This window comes from Hemitrygon akajei, chromosome 30 (genome assembly GCF_048418815.1).
Source record: "Hemitrygon akajei chromosome 30, sHemAka1.3, whole genome shotgun sequence".
Classification (NCBI taxonomy): Eukaryota; Metazoa; Chordata; class Chondrichthyes; order Myliobatiformes; family Dasyatidae; genus Hemitrygon; species Hemitrygon akajei.
Genome location: NC_133153.1, coordinates 42,253,184 through 42,274,833, shown reverse-complemented (window position 1 = coordinate 42,274,833; position 21,650 = coordinate 42,253,184). Strand labels below are relative to the sequence as shown.

Below are 21,650 nucleotides of genomic sequence, written 5' to 3'. Positions count from 1 at the left end.
ACAGTAAATTCATTTTAAGGAGCACTTAATAATCACCTTCGGAGGGAGTTTGATTGGCCAACTGGAGTCTTGCTTGTCGTTTCTCAAGTGCAAGCCGTTTATTCCTTTCAATCCGAAGCCGTTGTTCCTCTGACAGTGTGCTGGGGCAAGGAGTTGATGTTGAAACTGGTTGGCTAGGCATTGCATTGAATGAAGTTTCAGGATTATCAACTTGGAGCACATCTTCATTCTCCACAGCTGTAAATGCAAATAATTTAATTCAGCAGGAGACTTTTGCTTGTATCGATTTATCACAATTCTCAAGTTAATTCTCCGAGAGCATGCATGAGTCTCTGGATGTTTAACCAATTTTGTTATAATGGAAGTCTAATTTACTGTTCATCTGATATATTATCAAAAAGTCACCTCACATTTCCCACTGCAGTTTGCTACCTTATGCAATAAAAGGAAAGGCAAAAATCAAGAACGTGTTTAAATGTACTAGGACAGCACTGACTTAGTGATGCATTCTGACCAAAAAGCCCACAGCAATTCAAGGATTTACATAACTCCCCTCATGAGATAATAAGGCTTGCTGATGATTCCGGAACAAAGGTTTCTGTAAAGTTTAGATATATAGCAATGGATCCCTCCAAATTCTAAAGCAGAGACAGTATTTTAAAATTAATGAATTGTTGTCAGCTCACCTCTGTGTACATGGAACAGTAGAGCATACTACAGGCCTTTCGCCCCATAATATACCAAGCTTTTAACCTACACTAAGATCAATCTAATTCCCTCCCACATAGGCCTCCATTTTCTTTTCATCCATGTGATTATCTAGCAGTCTCTTAAATGTCCCTAACATAACTGTTTCTACCACTAACCATGACTACGCTTTCCACACACACACACCACTGTGTAAATGAAACCTATTCTCACATCCCCCTATACTTTTCTCCAATCATCTTAAAATTATGCCCTCTCACATTTCCACCCTAGGAAAAATGGTGTTGGCTGTCCATTCAATCAATGTCTCCTATAACCTTACACACCTCTATTGAGTTATCTCTCATCCTCCGTCACTCCAAAGGCAAAACCCCTAGCTCACTCAACCTTTCCTCATATGACATACTCTCTAATTTAGGCTGCATCTTAGTAAATCTCGTCTGTACCCTCTCTAAAGGTTCCACATCCTCCTTAAGAGGAAACCAGAACTGACCTGAGTTTTATAGAGCTGCAGCATTACCTTGCAGCTTTTGAACTCAATCTCCCAACTAAAGGAGGCTAACGCACCAGACCTTGTTAACAAACCTATCAACTTTGAGGGATTTTATGGACCTGGACCCCAAAATCCATCTGTTCTTCCACACTTCTAAGAATATTGCCATTAACCCTGTACTCTGCATCCAAGTGAATCACTTCACACCTTTTCTGGATTGAACCCCATCTTCCAATTCTCAGCCCAGCGCTGTGACCTGTTAATTTCCCCTTGTATCCTCCACACTATCACCAACCATCATGTCATCTGCAGACTTACTAATCTACTCTTCGACTTTGTCATTCAAATCATTTATAAAAATCACAATGAGCAGTGGTCTCAGGAAAGATTCCTGTGGAACACCACTGTTCACCAACCTCCAGGTAGAATACACTTCACCCTCTGCCTTCTGTGGGCAAGCAAATTCTGAATCCACAAGGTCATGTTTCCCTGAATCTCATGCATCCTGACTTTCTGAATGAGCCCACCATGCCTTACCAAATTCCATATACAGTACATCGACTGTTCTACCTCCATCAATATGCTTTATTACATCCTCAACAATTCAATCAGGTTCATGAGGCATGACCTTCCCCTCACAAACTCATGCTGACTATCCCTATGCAGACGACACTTCTCCAAATGCTTGTAAATCCCATCTCTAAGAAATCTCTCCAACAGTCTGCCCAATACTGACACAAGACTCTCTGGACTGTAACTTCCCAGGGTATTATAGAGTCATAGAGAAGTAGAGTGCAGAAACAGGACCTTTGGCTCATCTATTCACGCTGAAACCATTTAAACTGCTTACATCGATTGACCTGCACTGGGACTGTAGCCCTCTATGCCACTACCATCCACGTACCTCTTATCCAAATTTTCTCTTAAACGTTGAAATCACGCTCACGTGCACCAATTGTGCTGGTACCTCTTTCCGCACTCTGAGTGAAGGTTCCCCTCATGTTCCTCTTAAACTTTTCACCTTGCACCCTTCACCCTTAACCCATGACCTCTGGTTGTAGTCCCATTCAACCTCAGTGGAAAAAAACGCTTGCATTTACCCTATCTAAACCTCATAATTTTGTATACCTCTATGAAATCTCCTCTCAATCTTTCTTGAACAAAGGAATTAGTTTACTACCCTCCAATCTTCTGGTACTACTCGTGGCCAGTGTAGGAAAGTGGGACCATTTTGGAAAGAGTTCATGTAACAAGGCTTAGGCAGAGAGCAGAAGAAACAATGGTCCTGAGCCTATGGGGAATTCTGCATAAAACACAAGTCTCAGCTTGTGCTTGTTTGACCTTGTTTTATCAACTATGCCCCAACACCAAACTTCTCAGAGTCTAGTGTATGTCAAGAAAATCAACAGCAACTGAAAGAAGTAGATTAATTGTTTCTGAAGGAGACGAACAGCAAAAAGCAATAGGTCATTTAGAAATTAAAACACCAAATATTTATGCATTTTTAATCTTTATTTTTGATTTCAAGAAATATTTTGATAGCCAGTTGAGTTAGTGGGTGATGGCATAAATTGGTGAGTTTTCCCTTTTTGCTCTACCAACTGTCCCTTCCATACACCATCATTCCTCACTGCCTAACCTGGTGAGGAATTATACTGCAGAAGACCATGTTGACAGATGCTCGTTGTGCTGGATTAAGCCAGCTCTGGATCGTGCAAGTTTTGTACTGCTGCCAGCAGTTAATGTAGCTGATTTCGAATTTAGACTTTTACAGCTGCAAGACTGGAATCCTCCATTAGAAATTGTGATTGAAGCAAGAATCACATTAACATTTAAAGGTTAGGAAAGGGAAATAAAAGATTTGCTCATACAAGCACAAGGATAAATATCATGTCTTTGCTAACCACCCATTTCCATGCTGCCACTTGCACAGACATCAGATCTGCTGTACACACCCACCTTGGAAAAACTCCTGTATGCTAACTCTCGAGTCAATAGACAAATCACTTCAGGTAAGACTTTCCTGGATGAGCAATTTGAACTGATACAGTGGGACTGTCATCTCAGATCCTGCATGCCTGGTGCGACACTAATGAGTACAGAGAGATGCAGTACTGAGGTGGTTAAGTCACCAGACTAGTATTCAGAGACTGAACCATTAGTCTGAACCCAGCGTTTAAATTCAAGATAGTAAATCTAGATTAAAAGGCCATATTAATGACATTAAATCTGAAATCAACCAGATTGTTGCACCAACCCATCTAGTTCACTGATATCCTTCAGGGAAACCTATCCTTACTGGTCGAGAATGTGGAGGGAAAAAGAAAGAAATGTATTCTCTTGTTTAATCCTGCACAAAGATTGTATGACCTCATGTCATATAACTAGAGTGTATGGTTCAACAAGCACACTGTTGTGTCTGATGCTGGAAGGGTCAGTCCAATAACTTCACTTATTCGGCAAAGGAAATTACGTAACACGACTAAAGTCAAAGTGAAAAAAGCAGCACATGACTGCAAGCTTGGCCGTCTGGAACCACTACTCATCTGCAGTTAATAAAACAGGAATAATTTCAACTAATACATCTACAGATTGTGTTGGTCGTTGATTCAAACAGTTCATTTCTCTGCATGTTTCAATGTATATGTGACAAATAAAGCTAATTTCTTTCATCTTTATTAGCCAAATCGTTCCCCATTTCCAACTCCCCAAAACTGACTTGCAGACATTGAGTTTTTATACTCTGAAACAAATTTGAGAATTATAGACATTAGTGAACTAGGTAAAACATCAGAATTAGCAGACACAACTGACTCAAGGCCCAACTTTCTCTGAAACAACCTCCAAAATGAAGTTTTAATGTTTGCTCATCTAAAGGAGCACTGAACCTCTAAAAAAAATTGTGAACAAAAAAAAAATCAGGAAAAAAGCACCTACCTTCATTGGAAGTAAAGTCTTCAGTGGTGATGGGAATATCAAGCCGAATTTTTTTCAAACAGGTCTGAAATGAAAATTTGATAGTGACAAAATGTCTCAAGTTTCTTGGCCTGAAATTATTAATGACCTACCTTTTCTCCACAAGATGCCAACCTACAATCAATTGAAGAAACACCATCATTATACAAGTAAAAATAGGCAAATACAAGACTTGTCCCTGGGGACGAGACTGCTTAATGTTACACGTATGTCATATGATCCATTTTTTATGAAAATTAATGAAAAGCAGGGGCCATTTTGTGGTTTGAGAGTTGGGAATTTTTCACTGAGCATCTGAAGAGTAACGTTTGAAGATCTTGGGCATCATGTGCAAATGCATTTCATAGCTGAAGGCCAAACAACAAACACCAGCTGGTTGCTGCACTGGGATTGGTTAATCACATTTCCAATCCTATCAAGATTCTAGTGAGGAATCTGAAATGATGTACAAGATAATTGCCAAATAACAATAGATGGGGAAAAGTGGCATCTTCTGTATGCTATAGCAATTTAGCTGGTGAAAATTAATGGTGAATATTGACATAACAAGTGAGAGGGGTAAATGCTGACAGAAAGCTATAACTAAAGCACAAAAACAGAGTACAAGGTTTGTGGACAAATAACATTCAGAAGTTGTTTGTAGGAGTGTTGGTACACAATCACACAGCAAGTGTATGGACCAACAAGGACATGGAGGCTCCACTACATTCTACAAATGTAACATATACAAATATTAGAAATCAATCCAGGAGATACTCAGCAAGTCGGGCAGCACTTGTGCAGAGAAACAGAGTTAATATTTCAGGTTAACCTTTCATAGATTCTGATGAAAGATCATCAGTTTGGAACATTAACTATCATATCATTCATACTCAGCACCATACCAGGGGGAGGAAACTGAACAAGACAACAGCTAGTTCATGAGCTCCAAAATAAACACAGATTAAAGGAATATTTGTTAATGAGGTTCAGCGAGTTACTTCCAATGAAACCTGATGTCAAGTCATACACCCAGTGGCCGCTTTATGACATCTGGCGAGTGGCACTTCTGTGGCTGAAAACAACTGTTAAAGAGAGAGGTCAGTGGAGAATGGCCAAACTGGTTCAAGTGGACAGGAAGATGACAGTAATTCATATAACCATGTGTTACAACAGTGGTGTGAAGAAGAGCATCTCTGAACGCACATGTCGAACCTTGAAGTGGATGAGCTACAGCAGTAGAAGACCACATACAGTACTCGGTGGTCTCTTTATTACATACAGGCAATACCTAGTTCAAAGTGGCCACGAAGTGTATGCAAGTGAATAAAAAAAGCATATGAGCAAATTATAGCCACTCTAATTACTCACAGGCGATTACTGCAGTGGCCTGAAATTAAATATGAATTGTTAAGTAGATGTGGAAAGAATGTTCCCAAGGTGGGAGAGTCTAGGACAAGAGGGTACAGCCTCAGGATAGAGGGGCATCCATTTAAAACAAATGTGGAGAAATTTCTCTAGCCAAAGGGTGGTGAATTTGTGGAATTTGTTACCACAGGCAGCTGTAAAGGCCAGGTTGTTGCGTGAATTTAAGGCAGAAATTGATAGGTTCTTGATTGGACATAGCGTTAAAGGTTATGGGGAGAAGGCTGGGGAGTGGAGCTGAGGAGGGGAAAAAAGAATCAGCCATGATTGAATGGCGGAGCAGACTCAGTGAGCCAAATGGCCTAATTCTACTCCTATGTCTTATGGTCTTATAAAAACAGAATGCTGAAGACACTTAGCAGGTCAGGTAGCATCTGTGGAGAGTGAAATAGAGTTAATGCTTCTGGTCAAACCCTTTTTGAAATGTTATTACTGTTAAAGAGGAAACAATTATTTACTCTCAGCAGGTTTCCAGACAAGGCAATGTAATAAAGATTAAATAATAAATTGTAGTGATATGTGAAAGATAAAATTCAGCCAAGTAACTTCTCTGCTTTTCTTCAATATCTCCATGAAAACAGATCCTGTAATACCAGTCTCAAGTCCACTTCTCTGACAGTACAGCTCTTCCTCTGTACTGCTGTGAAGCAGCATGCCATGATCTGAGCTCAGGTCTCTAAATGGCATCTAATGCCACCATTTTCTGATTGGAGTGCCTGCAAACATTGACATCAATTTATCCTTCTGCTGCTAACAGAGGTTAAGTCTCCGCTGTGCAATGGTTGCCATAGAAACAATTCTACCACTCTCTAACCATCAATAACTATACACAATCCAAGAATAGATGTAATCGTATGAATAACTTCTGCTGCAACTTCATCCAGTTTGGTGTCAAATTAATTTTTAAATTGCTGTCAACTGCTTAAAAAAAATATTTTTGACTCAATTCCATCCTGATTTGGAATGGAAAAGAAATATTTATTTAAACATCCAGCATGGTAACAGGTCCTTCCAGCCAATGAGCCTGCACAACCCAATTATACCAATGTGGCCAATCAGTATGTCTTTTGAATGTGAGAGGAAACCCACATAGTCATGGGGATAACGTACACACACCTTACAGAGAGCAGTGGGAAAACTCAAGGTAATACAACTGAAAAGATTACCTGAACTTCCTTTTTACCACCCAAGACTTCTACTTTTGCAACAAACTCTTCAAACTGTAATTTGGGGTACAGCCTGTGAGCCCAATGTTCCATGTGCCACAGGAGAGTCTTCACATCTTCATTCTTAACACAAACAAGGGAAAAAACAGAATAAAATTAATTTAAATATTTGCTCAACACCTGGCTGGAATTCTTGAGAAATGTCTGACCCAATTATCTTGCATGTCCATCAGTATCAAGTACTTACGAGATAGTTAAGAGTGCTTGAAATTATATCACACTTGCTTTGCAAATAGATCATATTGCATGAACCATTTGAAGTTAGTTAATAATGTTCATCAAAGTGTCATTTTTTGATGATGGTTCAACTACTATGAATAATAAAAAAGTGGACCAGGTGCAGTGAATTCTAGGCTCCACTGAGCTTGTCCACCATAGGATGAACAATACAAAGTCAAGCACACATCTTTCCCAGAGTCACAGACCCAATACAACAGGGACACAGGCCCTTAAGTCCAACCAGTCCATAAGACATAGGAGCAAAGTTAGGCCAGTTGGCCAATTGAGTCTGCTCCACCATTCCATGATGGCTGACTCATTATTCCTTGCAACCCCAATTCTCCAGCCTTCTCTCTGTAACCTTTTGACACCCTTACTAATTAAGAGCCTAGCAACCTCTGCTTTAAATATACCCAATGTCCATGCTGACTAGTGCCCACCTAACTAGTTCCAATCACTTGTCCAAATAATTCTTCAATGATACTAATGTACCTGCCTCACCACCTCCTCTGGCAGCTCACGCAAAGACTCACCACCCTCCACTTGAAAATGTTGCCCCTCAGGCCCCTTTCCCCTCTTACCCTAGTTCTGGATTTCCCTACACCGGGAAAAGGCTTGCCTTACCATTCACCTTATCTCATAATTCTAGACATTCCTATAAGATTGTCCTCATTTCAAGAAACAAAGACCAAGTCTAAAAGGTTCAAAGGTTCATGTATTACCAAAGTTTGTATGCAGTATACAACTCTGAGATTCGTCTTCTCCAGACCAACTTCCCCCTATAAACTCAGGTCCTCCTGTCTTGGCAACATCCTTGTTTATATCTAGTTTGGCTCACTTATCCTATGAACTTTCCTATTGGAGCCAACTGTTTTATTATGAAACTGCTACACAGTACAAATGTAAACATACATCAGCAACTTTGTTCACTGAGTGATTAAATCTCACATTGATGCAAAACAGCTTTCTAACCAGGACCTGTTAAAGACATGTGGGCAGAATGGCAATGTATATTTATATAACACCTTTACAGTGGAAAACTGCAAGATCTTCATAGCTGCACTATCAAATTGACACAAAGCCACATACAGCAATATACAGATGAGCAAAGGCCAAGTGGAAAGTAGAGCCTCTTAAATAAGGGGAGAGAAAAATCAAAGTGAAAAGGTGTAGGTCCCAGATTCCATAGTTTTGAGCCCAGGTGACAACTGGCAATCAGCCTGGGCTCCTCACTATTGTGGTCTTCTTCAAGTGGTGGTACATGGAGATTACATCACCATCACTAAGGTTCCTCACTACCCAGGACATGCCCTCTTCCCATGACTACTATCGAGGATGTGGTACAGGAGCCTGAACACTCAACAATTTAGGAACAGCTTCTTCCCCTCCACCATTGGATTTCTGAACGGTTCACAAGCCCATGAACATCACCTCGTTATTCCTTTTGACAGAGGCCAGCAAGCACGAGCAGTGAGTGAAATGATCTGACTTTCAACGTGGGCAGCTGATTTTTGAGCGAGTTCTAGCAGGGTGGTTGTCTGTTTCCCTGGCTTACCTCATGTCCTTTACCTTTGAATCGGACACCATCAAACAAGTTTCGTAAAGCTGGCAATCCTCGATCTGAAGTCAATCTTTAATACAAAAACAAACAATATTTAGTAAAACTCTGCTGCTTCTGAGTACAATGGTTCAGATCCTGAACTAGTAAACCAGAGACTTCAATTCAAATCCCATTTGGGCAGCAGTGGGATTTATACAGTCACACAAGGAACTGCGGATACCAGAGACTAGAGAGGAAAAAAAAACTACTACAGGAACTCAGCGGGTCAAACCGCTTCTGTAGAGATCTGCCCAGCAGCTCATTTGTTTTGAGGACATTACAGGTTTACAATGATTATATGGAACGCTGGGGCAGGTTTCAGGGGCCTGGTAGCCTACTCCTGCTCCTATTTTCTTGTGTCCCTGCAGTCAATTTGTTAGCCAAATTTTTAATCCATGGTATTAATAACCCTTTATGCTACATGTTTTAACTTTGCTGATAAGCATTTATTTACTTATTGAGATCCAGCGCATAACAGGCCCTTCCGGCCCTTTGAGCCTCGCCGCCCAGCTATCCCCCGATTTAATCCTAGTCTAATTATGGGACAATGTACAATGACCAATTAAGACCATAAGATATAGGAGCAGAATTAGGACATTCCAATTTTCCTTTCAGACCCAGTGTCCTGCCTTCTCTCCATATCCCTTCATGCCCTGATCAATCAACAATCTATCAACCTCTGCTTTAAATATTGTCTCCATTACTACCTCTCCAGCATCGTTTTCCAGCAGTCCGATATCCACTCTCACCTTTTACACTTAATGTATCTGAAGAAGCTTTTGGAATCCTCTTTAATATTACTGGGTAGCTTACTTTCATATTCCATCTTTACCTTCTTAATGACTTTTTTTAGTTGCCTTGTTTTTTTCAAAAGCTTCCCAATCCTCTATCTTCCCACTAATTTTTCCTCTATTATATAGCCTCTCTTTGGCTTTTTATGTTAACTTTGACTTCTCTTGTTAGCAATGGTTGTGTCATCTTTGCTTTAGAATACTTCCTCCTCTTTGGGATGCATATATCCTGTGTCTTCCAAATTGCTTCCAGAAATTCCAGCCATTGGTGCTCTGCCATCATCCATGCCAATGTTTTTTTTCCATTGAATTCTGGCCAACTTCTCTCTCATGCCTCTGTAACTTCCTTTACTCCACTCTAATACTGAAACATCTGACTTTAGCTTCTCAAATTTCAGGGTGAATTCGATATTATGATCACATGGCCCTAAAGATTCTTTCACCTTAAGCTCCCTAATTAATTCTGGTTCATTGCACAACATGCAATCCAGTATAGCTGATCCCCTGTTGGGCTCAACCATGAGCTGCTCTAAAAAGCCATCTCGTAGACATCTAGAAATTCCCTCGCCTGTACCAACCTGATTTTCCCATTCTACTGCACACTGAAGTCCTACATGACTATTGTAACATACAACACACACAAAATGCTGGAGGAACTCAGCAGGCCAGGCAGTATCTATGGAAAAAGTACAGTCAACATTTCCCGCTGAGACCCTTCGGCAGATGCTGCCTGGCCTGCTGAGTTCCTCCAGCATTTTGTCTGTGTTGCTTGGACTTCCAGCAAGTGCAGATTTTCTTGTTTGTGACTATTGTAACATCGCCCTTTTTGCCATGCATTTTCTATCACCTGTTGTAATTTCAGGCCACATCCTTACTAATGTTTGGGGGTCTGTATACAACTCCCATCAGAGTCTTTTTACCCTTGCAGTTCCTTAGCTCTATCCACAATGATTCAACACCTTCCAACCCCATGTTACCTTTTTCTAATGATTTGATATCATTTTTTACCAACACCTCTCCCTTCCAGCCTGTCCTTTCAATACATTTAAGCTCACAGCTGTGATCTTCTTTCAGCCATGATTCAGTGATGCCTACAACATACCTGCCAATCTGCAACTGTGCTGCAAGTTCATCTACTTTATTCCATATACTGTGTGCATTCAAATACAACACCTTCAGCTGTATTTACCCTCTTTGATTCTGTCCACCTTTGATGTTGCAACTCATCCTGTTGACTGCAATCTTGCCCTATCAAAAGCCTCTCCTCACTACACATTGCCTTCCGCATTATTATCCACCTTTTCTATGATACTTCTTGCATTGAGATATATGCAGCTCAGGGCACTAGTCGCACTATGCTCAACCTTTTGATTCCTGACTGAAGTCTTACCAACATGTTTCCAAAACCTCTCCACTAACTGTTCTGGCACTGATTCCCATCCCCCAGCAGCTCTAATTTAAACCCCACCAACCAGCATTGACAAATCTTCCTGCTAGGATATTGGCCCCTCTCCAGTTCAGGTGCAAGCTGTCCCTTCTGTACAGGTCCCAACTTTGCTGGAAGAGAGCCCTCCTACATCAACTGCTTAGCCATGTATTAAACTGTATAATCTTCCTAGTTCTGGCCTCACTGATACGTGGCACAGGTAGCTATCCTGAGATCACATCCCTGGAGATCCTGCCTTTTAACTTAGCACCTAGCTCCCTATACACAAAATCATCACTTGTCCAACCCATGTCATTGGTACCTACATGGACCATGACTTCTGGCCGTTCACACTCCCACTTAAGAACGTCAAGGACTCGATCCGACATATCCCAGACCCAGGAGGTAAGATACCATTCAGGAATCTCATTCTTGCCTACGGAACCTTCTGTCCGTTCCCTTACTAACTAATCCCCTATTACCACAGCATGGCTCTATTTCCCCCCTCTTCTGTTCTGAGTCACAGAGGTAAATTCAGTGCCAGTGATTGGCCCACTGCAACTTTCCTCTATTGGGTCATCCCCTCTGACAGTAGCCAAAGTGATATACCTGTTTTTGAGGGGGTTGGCCACAGGGGTACTCTGCACTAGCACCTTAACACCTTTCCCCTTCCTGACTGTCACCAGTTTCTTGTGTCCTACACCTTGGGTGTAACTAACTCTCTATGTCCTATCTATCATCCCCTTCAGCCTCCCAAATGACCTGGAGTTCATCCAGTTCCAATTCCTTAATGTGGTTTGTTAGAAGCTGCAAAGTACTGCATATCAAAGCTGTTATCCTCTTTAATCACTACCTAACAAAAAATACAATCAAGTTGGTTCAAAAATGTAGCTCAAAGTCAAGAAAATCTGCAGATGCTGTAAATCCAAGCAACACACACCAAAATGCTGGAGGAACAATGAGGCCACACTCAGGTTGTAGGAGCAACACCTTATATTCTGACTGGGTAGCCTCCAACCTGATGGCATGAGCATTGATTTCTCAAACTTCCAGTAATTGCCCCCCACTTCACCATTGTTTCCCTCTCTCACTTCATCTCCTTACCCGCCCATCACCTCCTCCCAAGGTCTTCTACCCTCTCCTATCAGAATCTCCCTTCTCCAACCCTTTATCTCTTTCATCTATCCACACAGCTCTTTACTTCACCCCCCCCCCCCCCCCCCGGTTTCACTCTTCACCTACCTCTTCGTACTTCTTCCTCCCCTCTCCCCCTCCTACTTGCTCTGACTTCTCACTTCCGTTCCAGTCCTGATGAAAGGTCTTGGCCTAAAACGTTGACTGTTTACTCTTTTCCATAGATGCTGCCTGGCCTGCTGAGTTCTTCCAGCATTATGCGTGTGTCGCTTGGTTAAAGAATGTGCTGCTTTCCTTAATTACTCCATTTTTCTCCAGATGACTATCACTCCTGTCTTGGATTGATGTTTCTAAAAGCTTTCCCACCAGAGGTTAAGCTGATTGGCCAATATTTGCTGGGTTTATCCTTGCTCATTCTGTGAAGAAAGGAGAAACACTAATACTCTGCAGTTCTCTGACACTATTCCTATGATCGATGAAGACAGAAAGATTCTGGTCAATACCCCAACAACTCACAGTCAAAGCCACCTCTTTCACTTACTCTAGTGAAGATAGGTGCAAACTACACATTCATTATCTTCACACTGCCCTTACCAACCATGTACAAGTTTCCATTTTGCCAAGGATTATATCCTTACAGAACACTTTTAGATTCCCAATTACATTGGCTGCTACGTTTGTCATACTCACTTACCCCTTAATTAAGTTCTCACTTCCCTCTAATTCTTAATAATCAGACCTATTTTTAATGATACTTATTATATGCAAACTATTTTGCTCAACCTCCCTCTGTACCAACTCTGTCATCCAGGGAGCTCTGCACGTGTTTATTCTTGCTTTGCTCCTCATGGGAATGTGTCTCAACTGTCCCTGAAGCACCCGTGTTAATGATAGCCTGTTGTTCTGTTGCAGTTGTACCAGGCACTGCCTGGAGAATAGCTTTAGTTATGGACAACAGCATCCACTTTAACAGAGTTTAAACCTTTAGTTACCGCTGAGCATCCAGTTTCGGCTGTGGCCCCCTTACACTTTTCCTGAGTACTACAGACTCCTTAGATTGAGTTCCCTCTTGTCGAGCTTCGTCTTCTGGAGAAACAAAATTCAATACAAATAAAACGACATAAGGTACATGAATGAGGTGGCTGATAATCTATTACAGTCTAAGAATTCAGAATCAGTGTGCTGGATAGTTTGGCTGAGTAGTTATGGCAACGGACTAGAAACTTATTCACGGTGTGAGATCTTGCCAATGCAGTTGCAACATGCGAGGTCACGAGGAAAAGTGAGTGATGGGAACTCTGAAACTGCCATGTGGACCGACAGGGGTTTGTGAACACAAGGTGACATCCACCTGCCAGAAAAAGTAAACTATTTTTAACTAAAGGCAGAAGCAGATCAGAATTCTCCAGCTAAGACTAACACCCATAGCCGCATAACTGCAAATGAATATTGTTCAAGCAATGTCAAATATGCATTGCCTGGCAGACATAAGTGTGCAGAATGAGAATTAAGTTCCCAAGATATGCCTACCAACCAGGTAACTTTCACCACCGAACATCACATTTAGCAAATGATGTTCCAGTCCACTTTGTGCCAGTAATCATAGTTTCAAGTTAAGTTAAAGTCTGTCCCGAGCCTCATAGGCTCATCAGGCCGATGCTCACGCTGGTTTCCGTGGCATGAAGCAACTGAGAGTATGAGACTCCCCTCCCCCCTGGAGGTTAACCCCAACATTTTGCCGGTACCCATTTTCAGCTGGGTGGACGGGAGCAATGTGTGGTTAAGTGCCTTGCTCAGGGACACGACTCGGCTGGAGCTCAAAATCACGACCTTCAGATCGCTAGTCCAACGCCTTAAGCACTTGGCCACATGCCACACCATAGTTTCAATGCCATAGACAGATTTACCAATAACACCACTGTGGGGGCAATGATCAGCTTACCAGAGCGAGACAGCACACCTGGTCGAGTGGTTCCACAAAAACAGCCTCTCACTCAATGTCAGTAAAACCAAAGAGCTGATTATTGATTTCAGGAAGGGGACATAAGAGATTCTGCAGATGCTGGACACCTTGTGCAACACACACAACATTGCCCTGAAACATCAACTGTTTGTTTTCCTCCATAAGTGCTGCCTGACCTGCTGAGTTCCTCTGTCAGTTTGTGTGTTGTTCAGGAAGGGGAAAGATGACAAACATGCACCAGTCTACATTGCAGGGAAGTAGCAAAGCAGTCAGCTGCTTTAACATAGAAACATAGATAGTTTCTATGTTTAGCTGCTTTAAATTCTTAGGCATTAGCATGTCAGATGACCGTCCCAGGTTCAGCACATAGATGCACAACCACAATGAAAATAGACTAGTGTCTTTACTGAGATCAAGGAGGTTCAGCTCATCACCAAACAGAATTCTACAGATTTACTGTTGAAAATGTCATGAATGGTTGCATCATGGTTTGGTATGGCAATTCAAACGTGCAGTGTAGTGCACTCTGTCCGGTACATAACAGGCACATCACTCCCCACCATCCATATGGAGGTTCTACCTCAAGAAGGCAACATCCATCAAAGATCCCCACTTTCGACCAAGCCAACATCTCACAGCTACAATCAGACAGGAGATACAGAAGCCTGAAATCTCACATAACCAAGTTCAGAAACAGCAACTGCCCAAGAACCAGTCTGTTCTTGAACCAACCAGCACAACCCTACTCGCTGCAACTATAATCACCTTTGCACTAAAATTGTACTAGATTTTTATTGTTCTATTACATCTTGTAAAAACTATGTATAATTTACATATAAGTTATGTTTTTTTATTGTGAATACTGCTTATATGCTATGTACCTGTGATGCTGTTGCAAATAAGTACAGACATATACTTGTGCATAGGACAATAAACTTGACTTTGAAAAAATTACTTTGGAAGAACACAAATACCCACATAAAAGATTTAAAAAAACAAGGTAACAGAAATTTTCACCTGAACTCAGAATTAACGTAATGTATTAGTTATTAAATAAAGCTATTTATTCATTAAAATTGAATTTACAAGTTCAATTTTACTCCCTGGCTGTACTTCTACTCTCTGAGTATAGGCAGAGACTGAAGATTGCAGCGCCAGTAGTGAGGACCAAGAAGGTATGGTCAGAGGAATTACAGGAGCGCCTACAGGACTGCTTTGAATTGATGGACTGAACTGTATTCAGGGATTCATCCTTGAACCTGGATGAATATGCTGCAGTTGTTACCGACTTCATTAAAACCTGTGTGGATGAGTGTGTGCCTACAAAGGCTTACTGTACATTCCCAAACCAAAAGTCGTGGATGAGCCAGGAGGTACGTCGTCTGCTGAAGGCTAGATTTGTGGCATTCAAGTCTGGCAACCCAGGCCTGTACCAGAATTTGCAGAGGGCTATTTCAAGGGCGAAGAGATAATTTCGAATGAGGTTGGAGGCAACATCAGATGCACAGCAACCTCTGGCAGGGTTTGCAAGATATTACTTCCTACAAAGCGAAACCCAATAGCATGAATGGCAGCGATGGTTCACTACCAGATGAACTTAACGCCTTCTATGCCCACTTTGAAAGGGAGAACACAACTACAGCTGTGAAGATCCCTGCTGCACCTGATGACCCAGTGATCTGTCTCAGAGGCCAATGTTAAGCTGTCTTTAAAGAGAGCGAACCCTTTCAAGGCAGAAGGTCTTAATGCAGTACCTGGTAAGGCTCTGAAAACCTGTGCCAACCAACTAGCGGTAGTATTTAAGGACACTTTCAACCTCTCACTACTAAGGAGGAAGTTCCCACTTGCTTCAAAAAGGCAACTATTATACCAGAAGAACAATGTGAGCTGCCGTAATGACTATCACTCGGTAGTATTCACATCAATAGTGATGCAATGCTTTGAGAGGTTGGTCATGACTAGACTGAACTGCTGCCTCAGCAAGCACCTGGACCCACTACAATTTTCCTATCGGTCAACGGCAGATGCAATCTCAATGGCTCTCCACACGGCTTTAGACCACCCAGACAACACAAACACCTATGTCAGGATGCTGTTCATCGACTATAGCTCAGCATTTAATACAATCATTCCCACAATCCTGATTGAGAAGTCACAGAACTTGGGCCTCTGTATCTCCCTCTGCAATTGGATCCTCGACTTCCTAACCAGAAGACCACAATTTGTGCAGATTGGTGATAATATCTCCTCCTCGCTGACGATCAACACTGGTGCACCTCAGGGGGTGTGCTTAGCCCACTGCTCTACTCTCTATACACACGTGACTGTGTGGCTAGGCATAACTCAAATACCATCTATAAATTTGCTGATGATACAACCATTATTGGTAGAATCTCAGGTGGAGACGAGAGAGAGTACAGGAGTGAGATATGCCAACTAGTGGTGTGGTGCCACAACAACAACCTGGCACTCAACGTCAGTAAGACGAAAGAGCTGTTTGTGGACTTCAGAAGGGCAAGACGAAGGAACACATACCAATCCTCATAGAGAGATCAGAAGTGGAGAGAATGAGCAGTTTCAAGTTCCTAGGTATCAAGATCTCTGAGGATCTAACCTGGTCCCAACATACTGATGTAGTTATAAAGACAAGACAGTGGTTATACTTCATTAGGAGTTTGAAGAGATTTGGCAGGTCAACAAATACACTCAAAAACTTCTATGGATGTACCATGGACAGCATTCTGACAGGCTGCACCACTGACTGGTAAGGGGGGGGGGGGGGGGAGGGCAGGGGCTACTGCACAGGACTGAAAGAAGCTGCAGTGAGTTGTAAATCTAGTCAGCTCCATTTTGGGTACTAGCCTACAAAGTATCCAGGACATCTTCAGGGAACGGTGTCTCAGAAAGGCAGCGTCAATTATGAAGGACCTCCGACACCCAGGGCATGTCCTTTTCTCACTGTTGCCATCAGGTAGGAGGTACAGAAGCCTGAAGGCACACACTCAGCGATTCAGGAACAGCTTCTTCCCCTTTGCCATCTGATTTCTAAATGGACATTAAAGCTTTGGACACTACCTCATTTTTCTTTAAATATACAGTATTTCTGTTTTTCTGCATTTTTAATCTATTCTATACTGTAATTGATTTATTTATTATTTTTATTTTATTTTATTTTTTTTCCTTCTATATTATGTATTGGATTGAACTGCAGCTGCTAAATTAACAAATTTCACGTCACGTGCCGGTGATAATAAACCTGATTCTGATTCAATTTTAAACAGCTGACTCACCACCTTCAGCGAAACCTTCACCATATCCCAGCTGGCCAGGTGATGTTGGAGGAGGAAGGGGAGGAAAGATTTCATCTTCTAACTCTTCATTGTCAGGGATATCGAACAAACCATTTTCCAAAGGGTCACTCATCATTGCAACTTGTCCTATCAACTTAAAACAAAAACCAGGTGGGTAAGTCAAAAGAAAATTGTTACAGAGCATGGACAAGCTGACACATAATCAAATACTTCAGTTTTCTCTCATTGGCCTGGTTGCTCCTTGGGTACCACCCTGATCTCAACCCAGTGCTCCCTCTGAAGTTGTGGTTACCACCCATTTACACCAATTCTACTAATCCCAAGAGACTGTAGATGCTGGAAATCCCGAGTAACACATATAAAATGCTGAAGGACTCAGCAGGTCAGGCAGCATCTCTGGAGAAGAATAAAGAGCTGATGTTTCAGGCCAAGACCTTTGGTCAGGACTCACAAAGGTCCTGATGAAGGGCCTCAACCCAAATCATCAGCTCTTAATTCTTCTCCATAGATGACCTGACCTGCCCCAGCATTATTTTTTTTGGTAATCATGTTTCTTATTCTCCCCACATTATCAATTCTCTTCAAATTTTTAGATCTTCATATTCTTTGAAATCTCATCAGTTTGTTGGCTTTACCCCAGTATTCATATACTGTTAAAGCAATGTGATATTGCCCTAAAACAAATCACTGCAACTGTTATAAAGCTGAATATAATCAAACCTCGCCAATGTGATTTTTACGAAAGGTAAATCAAGTTTGACAAATTTGCACTAATTAGTTGAAGGTGTGACAGGCAGAGCGGATAGAGGGGAATCTGTTGATGTAAATTTTCCAAAAGCATTTGACAAGGTGCCACACGAGAGGCTGATACATAAATTATGGAAGGAATTGTGTTCACGTGGATGGAAAATTAGCTCTCACATAAAAAGCAGTTTTTCAACCACCTCAGCGATCAGTTCTTTGTCCTCAACAGTGTTAACAATTAAAGATGAGCTTTATTTGTCACATGTACATCAAAGTATACAGTGAAATTATAATAGGAAACTTACAGGAAAGATATTAGAGGAAAGTTACTAGCATGGTTAGAGCATTGGTTGATTGGTAGGAGACGTCAAGTGGAAATAAAAGGACTCTTTCCTGGTTGGCTGCCAGTGATTAGTGGTATTCTACAGGGGTCGATGTTGGGACCACTTCTTTTTTTGTAGGTCAATGATTTAGATGTTGGAAAAAATGACTTTGTTGCCAAGTTTGCAGATGATATGAAGATTGGTGGAGGGGCAGGTAGTGTTGAGGAAACAGGAAGGCTACAGAAGGACTTAGACAGATTAGGAGAATGAGCAAGAAAGTGGCAAATGAAATACAATGTTGGAAAATACATGGTCATGCAACTTTGGTACAAGAAATAAATAAGCAGACTGTTTTCTAAATGAGGAGAAAAATCCAAAAATCTGAGATTCAAAGTGACTTGGGAGTCCATGTGCAGGATATCCTAAAGTTTAACTTGCAAGTCGAGTTGGTGATGAGGAAGGCAAATGCAATGTTAGCATTCATTCCAAGAGGTCTAGAATACAAGAGCAGGGATGTGATGCTGAGGCTACACAAGGTACTGGTGAGGCCTCACCATGAGTACTGTGAACAGTTTGGGGCTTCTTATCTAAGTAAAATGTGCTAGCATTGGACAGGGTTCAGTGGAGGTTCACAAGGATGATTCAGAGAATGAAAGGGTTATCATACAAAGAACGATGACATTACGTTATCATACGATGGCTCTGGGTCTGTACTCGCTGGAATCTAGAAGGATGAAGGGGGACCTCATTGAAACTTTTCGAATGTTGAAAAGCCTAGACAGTAGATGTGGAAAGGATATTTTCCCATGGTGGGAGAGTCTAGGACAAGAGAGCACATCCTCAGCATGGGGGGCATGCATTTCAAACAGAGATGTGGACAAATTTCTTTCGCCAGTGTGGTGAATTTGTTACAACAGGCAGCTGCAGAGGCCAGGACGTTGGGTATACTTAAGGCAGGGATTGAGAGGTTTTTGATTGGACCCAGCATCAAAGGTTACAGGGAGAAGGCCGGGGAGTGGGGCTGAGGAAAGGGAAAAAAGGATCGGCCATGATGAAATGGCAGAGCAAATCGAAGGGCCAAATCCTTAGTTCTGCTCCTATGTTTTATGCTCTTATGGAAATGTGTCATTTGCATCAATAACTAAACAGTTCAAGGTCATGCCAAGAACAGCCTGAAAAGTATTGCAATGCTTCCTCTACTAACAGAGCATGCCCACAACTTGCCCTTTATCTTTCCGACCCACCTGACTTCACCTCCCCCCCACCTTTTTATTCTGACCTCTTCCCCCTTCCTTTGCAGTCCTGATAAAGGGTCTAGACCTGAAACATCAACTGTTTATTCATTTGCATAGATGCTATCTGATGTGCTGAGTACCTCCACTATTTTATGTGTTGCTTTCAAATTCCAGCAACTGCAGACTTTCTTGTGTTCATCTATGGAGGGGAATCAACAGTTGACGTTTTGGTCCGAGACCCTTTATTGGGACTGGAAGTGAACAGGGCAGAAGCCAGAATAAAGTGGTGGGTGGAGGGGAAGGAGTACAAGCTGGTGGGTGGTAGGTGAGACCAGGTGAAGGGGAAAGTGGGAGGAGGGAGTGAGAAGCTGGAGGTGATAGGTGGAGGAGGTAAAGAGATGAGGAAGGAATCTGATAGGAGAAGACAGTGGACCATACAGGAAAGAGGAGGAGGGGAACCAGAGGGAGGTGGTGGCCAGGTGAGGAGGAGAAGGGATAAGAAAGGAGCCAGAATGGGGAATGGAAAAATGGTGTTGAATCTCAGGCATTAACTGCCCCTGAGGATGATACAGGCCAGATCATTTGATATATTTAAGGTGGAGAGAGACAAATAATTGAAAGATCGAGGAATTAACGATAATGGAGATGATCACACTAAATGGCAATGCAGGTTACAAAGCTGAGTGGCCTGCTTCTGCTCATGCTCTTTTATGTTCTTAAGTAAATCTCATGATTACATCCCTATTCCTCATCCCATGAAGGCCTATTACAACAATAGTTCCTACTACAGTTATGGAAAATGTGCTAGTTTAACCTTTCTAGGATAAACCAAGTTTGCTCCTCGTAGCACAAGTTTAAATCCATGCCTCTAGATCTGTGAGGCAGCAGCTCTAGTCGCTCTGTCACTGTGCAGGTCACAGCCAGCACTTTCGCAGAAGGTGCAGGGAGTAGTCAGGACAGTTCAATGATTAGGCCAAAGAGAAGCTTGCATTATTCTAAGAACTGGTTAAGGAAAGATATATTGGAGGCATTTATAATTAAGAAAAGCTTTGATACTGTAAGCACGGAGAAACTTATCATTGGCTGGAGAATTAGAAAAAAGAGGAAAGTGACTGTCAACAGAACCAAGAGATGTAAAGTAGGATGAGATGAAAATGTAAACAGTCAAAGTTAAAGGAAATTTACTGTGATGCCTGAAAGAGAAAATCCAATGGTAATTCCACAAAGGCAATAGGATAAATAAGATTTAAGAAAAACACAGAAAGCACTCCTTCAGAGAGCAAGTACAGGAATGAGCATTATAAGGATCTTTCCCTGTCACATTACAGAACATAGAACAGTACAGCTCATCCAGCCCACAATGTCATGCTGACCTCTTAACCTACTGCAAGATCAATCTAACCCTTCCCTCCCGCATAGCCCTCCATTTTTCTTTCATTCATGTGCCGATCAAATAGTCTCTCAAATGTCCCTAATGTATCTGCCTCTCCACATTCTATCTTTCACCCCAGCCATTGTCTTTGCACTGATCAAGAAAGAGCTCGCCACCCCAATTCCACCTTGGTCTCCCCTAAAAACCTTGTCTCATCAAGCATTTTATGACAAACTACAAACAAATTAATCCTGAAATAAAGACATAAAATGCTGGAGGCGCTCAGGTCAGTCAGCATTTGTAGAAAGAGAGGTCTTTGAGATCAAAGATCCTTTGTCACACTATGAAAAACACAACTTAGCTTCAAGTGCAGGGAGGGCAAAGGAAGGGTGTCACGCACACTAAACCATCTTTTATAATATGCTTTATGTTGTAAACACATGCTGACATTTATGCACATTCTATTCCATATCGGAGCTGGTGCAAGTGTGGAACAAGCTGCCAACAGAAGTCAAACCACATACAAGGGAAAATCTGCAGATGCTGGAAATCTGAGAAACGCACACAAAATGCTGGAGCATTTCTGCTGAAGGGTTTCAGCGGAAATGTCGACTATACTTTTTTTCCCCATAGATGCTGCCTGGCCTGTAGAGTTCCTCCAGCAATTTGTAGGTGTTGCCAGCAGAAATGATGGATTCAGGTTCCATTTGAACAGTTAAGTGAAA

At 41.9% G+C, this 21,650-nt stretch overlaps 1 protein-coding gene across 2 annotated transcripts in view; it reads right to left on the bottom strand.

Moving 5' to 3' along the window:
• Window positions 1-21,650, bottom strand: part of tipin (timeless interacting protein) — a 46,947-nt gene that overhangs the window by 3,299 nt on the left and 21,998 nt on the right. For both annotated transcript variants that reach the window (XM_073032730.1, XM_073032731.1), the window contains exons 2-7: window positions 17,231-17,384; window positions 12,970-13,063; window positions 8,582-8,657; window positions 6,748-6,870; window positions 4,139-4,202; window positions 37-237 (exon numbers count right to left, since the gene is read on the bottom strand). In XM_073032730.1, the coding sequence (XP_072888831.1) occupies window positions 37-237; window positions 4,139-4,202; window positions 6,748-6,870; window positions 8,582-8,657; window positions 12,970-13,063; window positions 17,231-17,384 (712 nt within the window). The remainder of the gene's footprint in view (window positions 1-36; window positions 238-4,138; window positions 4,203-6,747; window positions 6,871-8,581; window positions 8,658-12,969; window positions 13,064-17,230; window positions 17,385-21,650) is intronic.